Source organism: Marmota monax, unplaced genomic scaffold (assembly GCF_021218885.2).
Source record: "Marmota monax isolate L192 unplaced genomic scaffold, Marmota_monax_Labrador192_F-V1.1 WCK01_AAM20220418_F8-fsc00061, whole genome shotgun sequence".
Lineage (NCBI taxonomy): Eukaryota > Metazoa > Chordata > Mammalia > Rodentia > Sciuridae > Marmota > Marmota monax.
In genome coordinates this window covers 18,644,457-18,653,879 of record NW_026695230.1, presented here as the reverse complement: position 1 = coordinate 18,653,879, position 9,423 = coordinate 18,644,457, and the positions used below count along the sequence as shown (strand labels likewise).

The window sequence follows — 9,423 nt, the reverse complement described above, 5'->3', positions numbered from 1 at the left end:
CCCATAAAATAAGTATTTTTATCTTTAACTAGGCAATATGGAAACTTGAAGCCCCAAGATTTAATCACCTTGCTGAGTACCAAAGCCAGAGTGTTCCAGAGTTGGGATTAAATTTAGGTTACTCTGACTTCAAACTGCTGCATTTTCTCTACACAAAACTACTTCCCTTTACCTAGAGTTTAGTTTGCCTTTCTTGAATTTTTCCTAGTTGGCTCTAAAATTCATCATGTTCTCAAAGGACAATAGATTAAAAAAAGGTCAGGTCCCCATGGGGAAGGGAAGGAAGAGGCGCTCTGGTGAGCCTGATAACACCTAGGGAAAATACAAATTCCAGCCATTCCACTAGCCTCAAAGACAAAAGAGGCACAGCAATAGTTTTCCTAAAGTCAGGACTGGGAGCAAGGCCAGCCCACAGTGTGCTCACTCACATCTGACACAGAAGGCCGCAGTGGACTGGCTGTGGCTACAGCCTTTAATGTTTCAGTGAGGACAAGAAGTAAGATTTGCTTGTTTCCTCCTCTGGATTTTCTAGAAGAAACAGTTATAGAGCTCTTAGATGAATGTCAGGCAAAGCCCATGAAGGAAGATGTCCCTATTGGATACAGGTAAGTCTCTTTATAAAAGGCCGAAACAAGCAGTGACCCATCTAGAGGTTCATTTGTTCAACAGGGCAAGGTTTGGGCAGGTTTGGGTGGGACACCTAATTCTATTCCTATGTCTACACTGGAAAGATCTCATCAGTTCCTTTCTTTCTTGGACCTCAGTTTCCCCTTTGTACGTCATAAGATAGGACCTGAGGCCACAAGAAAATTGATATTACCCAGGTTTTTTTTCCAGTTCTCTCATATCTTTTTCTGGGTCAGGAAGTGTCCAGGCCCTGCAGCCTCAATAGGACATACACTTCCTCCAGATCTCCATTTTCCACTGATTAACTTGGGGAAGATTTGCCTTGGTGGAACATTCATGAGGAAGAGGATATTAGGACATGCCACTTCTTTAGGGAAATTCTATGGGTATAGAAGTCTTAGAAGAATGGGCTCCTATTCCTGGGACAGTCAGAGAAATGATTAGCAATGAATGCTCCCAGGGAAGTTCTGGATGGCCTGGCAAGGAGGCTGTGGGCCAGCTGTGGAATAGTGGCTTCTGTAATATCTCCCACAACACAGACAGGGTGCAGCTCTTTTCCCCCAGTAGTTTCCAGGAGTCCAAAGAGAAACCTAGCCATCCCTTTTATCTCTGCTCCTCTCTCCTTCCCAAATCCTCTTCACTAGCACCATACACAACATCTGTCATGAAATGGGGCTTCTAGTGAAAGTAGAGTTCTGATAAAGGAAGGGCAGACACTGAGAAGATAAGAACTCTAGTGAGGAAAGAAAACTCCATTAAGAATGAACTTTGTCGAATTCATATATTTATTCATCTAATTAGTTGTCCCAAAACACATATAAATAGATTATTCTAGACAGACACTGGGCTACTTCACATAAAAGAGATAACAAAGACAATTAATATTCTAGTGCGGTCTACAGATGGAAGCAAATATTATAATACCTGAATAATTAAAATATCTTAAAGGATATAGGAAAATAGAGAAGAAGACTAATCTTATCTGGAAGCATCACATGATAGAGCTAAGTTTTGAGTCAGGTAGGGTGTGGGAAGGCAGAAGTGATGGCACATGGAAAGGCATAGAAACAGAACTGAATTGGTATGTTCAATAAAGAGTAAGAAACTCAACATTATGGTAGAGAAAGGAGATATGATATGGACTCAAAGTGACACTTGAGACATAACTTATGATCATTTGAAACCCAATTTTCAAAACTATTGAAAATTTTCTTAACTGTGAAGTTCCATATTGACTCTAAATTTCAGTTTATTCATTTTTAATACGGGGAGGGTATTATGTATGTATGTATATATATATATACAATGGCACTTAAATCATAGAATTGCAAGAAGGAAATGAGGCAATAAATGTAAAGCACAAAGCATAAATCTATTACATAGTAAATCCTACCAGCCTTATTTGATATGATCATCATTTTCATGTGAATGTTTTTATTGCTAACATATAACAAATACAGCTTATTCTAGACAATGGAGAAATCCAGAAAAAAAATAAGAAAATAAATCCCCTCTTTTTACCATTTGAATTAAATCACTTTTAATTTTTGCATATATCCTTTCAGTCTTTCTATATAGCATCTATTTTAAAAATTGAAAATGTATCACAGTGAGCAGTGTTATGTTTTGTTTTTCATTAAGTATTATATGGCAGTTACTATGCAACAACATTAAATATTTATCAAAGATTAATGATGTGGGAGCATTTTGTTGAATACTTGCTTCATAATTGAACCATGCATTGATCTGTATTGATTATTATTTTCACTTTATCACTGTAATAGTCAGCATGGAAACTTACCCAAAAAATCATTGCCTGTACCTCCTTTATTCGAAGGGGTTCTTTCAGAAAATGTAGGAATTTTACAATTTTAATTTTAATTTTATCTTCATATGTTGTGAGAAACTGATTTTCAAAGAAGTTATACTCATTTACACAGCCTTAAGCAAAATAAGATATTGTCTACTACACCATCCCTTATGTGCAGTGAATATTATCTTTTTAAATATTTCAAATTTGATAAAGATATTTAATCTCTATGTTTAATTAATTTTATTGTTATCAGTAGCAAAATAATTTTCACATGCTTACTAGCTATTAGATTTCTTTGGGAATTAAATTGTTATATCCTCTGGCTGTTTTTCTTTTGGGCAGATTATATCTATTTAAAAATGATATCAATGGCTTATATATGAAGTAGAAAAATCACATTTTATTATTTGTTTCCACAACTACAAATGTTTTCTGAAATTTGTCATTTATTTTTCCCTTTTGTTTGTAGGTTATTTTGTGTTTTCAGCATTTTATTTTTAAAAATATACAAGTATTTTTCTCCTAAATAAAAACCAATGTATTTCCACTGTGCATAATGCAAATAATATAAAATACAAAGAAAAAAAATAAAACACTTGTAATTGCACCACTAAGATGTTAACAAAGGAATAAAACTATAGGCTGTGCGTCTGTGTGTGTATAAAACATGTATGTATGTATACATATACATATATATAAAATATATGTACACATATATGTGTATATAGATATATAAAAATTTTACAACAAATATTTACATTAGCCATACTATTTTGTAGCATATTTTATCAATTTAGCCAAACATACAAGATCTTTTCTCATAGCATTTAATATTCTTCCACAGCATACTTTTACATTAATGTACAGTGCTAGATGTGGTGGTGCATGCCTGTAATCTCAGCAATTTGGGAGTCTGAGGCAGGATGATCATAAGTTCAAGGCCAGCCTGAGAACTTAGGGAGGCTCTAAGCAACTTAGAAAAACACTGTCTCAAAATTAAAAACAAAAAAAAGGTTTGGGGATGTGACTCATGGGTTAAGCACCCCTGGGTTCATTCCCGGGTACTGAAAAGAAAAAAAAAATTTGTATGTTATTTCATGGTACAGATATAACACAATTTATTTAACCAATCTGCTACATGTTTATGTTGTCCTTTATTATATATTCACTTCAATTACTTTCTTACGAATAAACAGAGAGGAGCATTCTGGTAGCTAAAATTTGCACATAATCTTAATCTAAAATTATAGATGTGAGGATTGCTAGTTCAAAGAGTCTCTGGCAATATACTGTGAAATCCACCTATTATTTGGAACTACAGTGTTTAAATAGTTATGTTCTTTCACTTTAACTCAAAATATGTATAATCATGTCTTTAAATTTAGAGGAAAAAATAACCTCCTTTTTAAAAATTATGGTTGCTTTCTGACAATTTTAAATTTTTAAAAATACTTTTTAGCCATTTGATTTCGACTTATGAACTGAATGATTGTAACTTTACTTAATTTTCTCTTGGGTAATTTATAAGAATCTTTTGATATTAACTTGCAGGTATTATCTCCATTTGTAGTTTACACTTTAATTTCTATTTTAGGTTTTAATTCTCAAATTTATTTAACTTTTATATAATCAAATCAATTAATCTTTTTTTTATGGATTCTGCTTTAGAGTAAAAGCTGAGAAAGAACTTTGCAATGCTGAAGCTAACATTAGAAAGTAATTTTAAATATTTAAATAAAATAAATTTTCTTCAAATTCAACTATACATTCACTTATATTAAAATCATTATTCATATTGAATACATTTTGGCATATTAAGATAATATTGGAATATTTATTTTCCTCTCACGTTGCCCTTTAGCTGCTTCTTGAATTCCTTTTATATATACCCTGCTTTTGGGCATCACTGTATATAAATTGTCTCCCTAAAGCACAAGAAAAAAGCATAGACATAAAATTTTTTGATAATATGAGGAAGATAATTAAATACCATGAAGTTATATTATAAAATGGCTTAACATCTTTGTATGCATGTACTTCTTCTATACTTTCCTTAGTGATTTTGGAAAAATACTAAAATACTTATCAATTTTTAGTAATATTTAATAAACACAAAATGAAACTCAATTGCATATTGTGTTCAATCCAAGACATTCTTCTAACATGAATTCGTACTACATTCCATAAGAACATGTCAGTTTTGGACATGCTTATTCTATTTTGTGAGATACCAATACAGCAAAACTATTTTTCTAACTAGTTTTTTTTTTCATGAATATAGGAAAACTACTTGTTTAATACACCTCTTCTGTAACTGGACAATGCATTGAACTTCTTAATATTACTAGCTTTTCATCTTTTTGAAATGAAAAAAATTATTTTTCCTTCCCAATATTTCTGCTTTATCTAGTTTCCTTGTCTTATTGTGTTTCCCCAATTTCCCAGAGTATTTTGTAACTCTAAACTCCAGTGTGGGTTTAACCAGGGGCTTAAAAAGATCTGAATTTCCACCCCAAAGTGAAGTATTTTTATGTAGTGATTCAATATAGGTATGGATGTGTAGATAGATATAAAGATACATAAAACTTTCAAAGGAGAGAATTTCCATAGTTTTTGTCAGCTTCTCCAAAGATTACATGAGCCACCCAAACATAAGAACTTCTATTCTAATGTTTTACTTATAAGTATAATGTTGGCTATTATTTCTATAGAGATATTCAGGTTGTCTTAAGGAAATTGTCTTAACTGGTTGACTGTAAATTTATTTGACATATTTTTTAAATCAGATAAATGTTGTGTTACATATTTTCCTATGTAACACAACATTTACCTACTGAGGATAACTTTTTTAATTGAATTTTTGGTGGGATAAATTTTGGTGGGATAAATTCCACTTGAGGATTACTGAATTTTGAACTACATTTTTATCCTTGAAACAAATTCTACCTTAGCATAATGTGTTATTAAAATATAGATTGGATTGAGATAAGTAAATGAATTTTTTTCAAAATTTTACATCTATATTAATTAGGAAGATTGACCCAAGGAGATTTTTACATGTGTTTTTCAAATTTTGAATTAAAGTATTTGTTATTATCATAATTACAAAATAAACATTGGTCTCTTCATTTAGAAGAAGTTTAAATAACCCTAGGACTATCTGTTTATTGAAAATTGAATATAACTCTCTCAGCTCAGGACAGACTCAGGGTGCAGCTCTTTTCCCCCCAGGTTGGATCTTTTATTTTACCACAAAAATATTCCCTTTGTATTTTTATAATTTATTAATGTGAATATGATCCTTAAAGAACTGCAAAAGTTTTCTAGAGTGGTTGTAACCATATACACTTCTAACTGCAATGTATGAATGATCCAGTTGCTCATATCTTCCCAGCACTTAATGCTGTTACTATTTTGTTTTACCCATTCGAATATATGTATAGTGATATATCATTGTGATATTGATGTGTATATATGCATTTCATTAAAGGGGAATGATGGTGAACCTTTTTCTTTTCTTTCTTTTTTTGGGGTGGGGGTGGGGGTGGGGGCTCACTTGTGAATTATAGGGACTTTTTTTTTTTAATCTTCTTTGGGATATTTAAATCATTTTTCCAGTCTGGTTACTAAGCAGAATTTTTCACTATTTCCAAAATTAAAAGAAAATTCCACTAACATAAAGTCATGTGTTCTAGGAATATTTTATAATTTATTGTTTTTTACTTAGGGATTTTCTCAGTTCAACAAGTCAGGTCTTCCCTTAGCTCAGAGATGTTTTTTCTTCCCCTGTTACTTCTTCAAATGTTTTCTTGCCCTTTTCTTTGTTCTATTATTTAGGTTTGCCTATTAGGTAGATTTTTCATTTCCTTTATTTTACTTCATAATTTCTCATAATTTTAATCTTTTCATAATTTGCTATAATTTCTCAAACTTGCACCTTAATCTGCTAATTCAGTTTTTTTTAAGTCTTTATCACTGTGACCCACAGCCTTTTAATTCTGTAATCATGATTTTCCCCTTTGGTGCTCTTTTTTGAGCTTAAGATTAATTTTCAGGGCTACTCATTCAGTATTTAACATTTTATGAGATTTATTAAAAGTAAGTAATAGAGACAATTTGATGCCTATCTAGTTTCTTCCAGACTCTTTCGGGAAGGATAACAACCGCTATGATGTCTTGGATTTATCTCATTAATGTGAAATGTTGTGCCTTCATATCCCACATGACTTCTGTTTACTTAATCTGAAAGACAGAACTAGCTTGTCTTTCAGCATTATAAGAGAGTTTCTAGTTGAGAGTCTCTGCTGCATCAATGATCCTTTTATTATCTTTTAAATCATATTTAGTATTTCTAAAAAAATATTTAGTGTTTCTGACGATGGGAAACAAACTGTAGACATCATGTCTTTCAAAGAAATATTAGATTCAAATGGTTTAGAATTTTGAATATAACCTTGAAATACAAATTAGTCATTGAATAATATTTAGCCTCTCTTTGTTAAGATTATGTGCTGCTTGAAAATAAATTATTATTGAAAACTAATAGCAATGATGCACATTTCACCTGCTGTCCTTGACTCCAGGCATACAACTTTTTATCCCTCCTTACTTCCATACTCTACCACATAATTTCACAGCAATGCCAGAGTGATCTTTCTTCATGGTATATTTGAAAATATGATTCCACTGTTTTGAATATCTGGGCTAATTTTGTTCTCTAGAGAATAAAGTCCAAATTCTTTAGCATGGAATAAAAGCATATTGATGTAAAATATCCAAAACACTGACCAGATCCTTATTTGTTTTTCACTTTGTGTCACTTCTGTTTTCTACTGTTTCTAATAATGTTTTTATTTATTAAACTTTGAGTGTTTCTTATGATAGTTCCCTCACCCTAATTCCTTTTTCATTTATCCCAGACTGTGAACCCATTTCATTTGCCAACTTTATCCCACTATTTCTCTATTAGACTTTTTAAATTTTAGATTACCAAGATAATAAGAGGAGATTCTTGATACTCAACTTAAAATTTGAATCTTAATGTTAATGATGTTGGTCCTCTTGATTTTCTTTCCCTCTGTCTTCACTGTGATTTTTCAGAAAATTCCATTTATTTCCCTAGATCTCAAGCATTTAGTCCTCAGATCAAGGTATAAGAATCCAACAAAGCAAAACAGAATTTAGTAGAAATCAAAAGATATTTGGAATTCAAAATTTGGATGTGGGTTGGATTCAAGATCTGCCATCTAATTGCTGTTTCTTAACTTCTCTGAGATAATGTTTTCATGTAAAGAATAGAGTAATAACAAGAAAAAGATATACATGTAATCTGTTGTCAATACATGTTAGCCTTTAACTTACCTCTCAAATTCTACCCGGGCAAGAAAGATTTATTAAGACTAGAAAAATAATTACTTGCCTTACTTTCCATTGTAATTACATTTCTAGAGATTTTATAATTTCACATTTATATGTTCTTCAGTGAGATCATGAACATTGGATAGGTTTCTCAAAAGTTTAGAAGTTTTAAGGAACACCATTGTCTCCTAAAATGTATTCCTTGGTGTCTCCTTCAGAGATTCATGAGTCTGACATCGCTTGACCTTTCTAAATATGTTAATGTACAAAGAGGAACATATCAATTCTTTCAGAAACTGATATAGGTCCTTCTTAAGCTTAGTGTCTTTATTCTTAGCAATTACCCTTCCTCTTCCAGCAGAACCTGATCTTCCTTTTCCTGAAACTAAGGGGGAATTTGAGAAACAAATGCAGAATCTCCCAATCAACAATTTCTCTTCGTGACCACACTGGGAATTTATGCCTACATCCATGATGGCAGAAAACTGGACAAGAGTAAGTGAGTTTATCCTCCTGAGCTTCTCTTCCCTACCTACCGAAATACAGTCACTGCTCTTCCTGACATTTCTAACCATCTACTTGGTCACTCTCATGGGAAACAGCCTCATCATTCTGGTGACCTTGGCTGACCCCATGCTGCACAGTCCCATGTACTTTTTCCTCAGAAACTTGTCCTTCTTGGAGATTGGCTTCAACCTAGTCATTGTGCCCAAAATGCTGGGGACCCTCATTGCCCAGGACACAACCATCTCCTTCACTGGCTGTGCCGCTCAGATGTATTTCTTCTTCTTCTTTGGGGTGGCTGAATGCTTCCTCCTGGCCACCATGGCATATGATCGCTATGTAGCCATCTGCAGTCCCTTGCACTACCCAATCCTCATGAACCAAAGGACACGTGCCAAACTGGCTGCTGCCTCCTGGTTTCCAGGCTTTCCTGTGGCTACCGTCCAGACCACGTGGCTCTTCAGCTTTCCATTCTGTGCCACCAACAAGGTGAACCACTTCTTCTGTGACAGCCCACCTGTGCTGAGGCTGGTCTGTGCAGACACAGCACAGTTTGAGATCTATGCCATTGTGGGGACCATCCTGGTCGTCATGATTCCCTGCTTGCTGATCTTATGTTCCTACACTCGCATTGCTGCTGCCATCCTCAAGATTCCATCAGCTAAAGGGAAGCACAAAGCCTTCTCTACCTGCTCCTCCCACCTCCTTGTTGTCTCCCTTTTCTATGTATCTTCAAGCCTCACCTACTTCCGGCCCAAATCAAATAATTCTCCTGAGAGCAAGAAATTGTTATCATTGTCCTACACTGTTGTGACTCCCATGTTGAACCCCATCATCTACAGCCTGAGAAATAATGAGGTGAAAAATGCCCTGACCAGGACCTTCCACAAGGCCCTAGCTCTCAGAAGCCACATCTTATAGACATTATGATATAAGAGTAAAGTTCATTAAATGGACCACAATCAGTCTCACATTTGAGTTTCCTTTCTGCCACTTTTTACATGTCCATTGGAATGAAATTCAATTCCTGAAATGGCTTTTGGATAGCTCAGTAAAGAGGAAGGAATACAGAAGTATTTTAGATGTCTTATTGCCACCCGCAAAAGCTTCTCTGCCTACCC

At 33.7% G+C, this 9,423-nt stretch overlaps 1 protein-coding gene across 1 annotated transcript; it reads left to right on the top strand.

The window, feature by feature from the left end:
• The first annotated feature begins 496 nt into the window (after positions 1-496).
• On the top strand, positions 497-9,223 carry LOC124088628 (olfactory receptor 10A5). Its single transcript, XM_046438362.2, has 2 exons — positions 497-605; positions 8,160-9,223. Exon 2 carries the CDS (start codon positions 8,258-8,260, stop codon positions 9,221-9,223), a length of 966 nt encoding a protein of 321 aa, XP_046294318.1. The 5' UTR covers positions 497-605; positions 8,160-8,257.
• The last annotated feature ends 200 nt before the right edge of the window (positions 9,224-9,423 follow it).

What these genes read in the sequence shown, in the direction of transcription:
- LOC124088628 (XM_046438362.2), top strand. Translation starts at nt 8,258, where the DNA reads ATGCCTACATCCATGATGGCAGAAAACTGGACAAGAGTAAGTGAGTTT.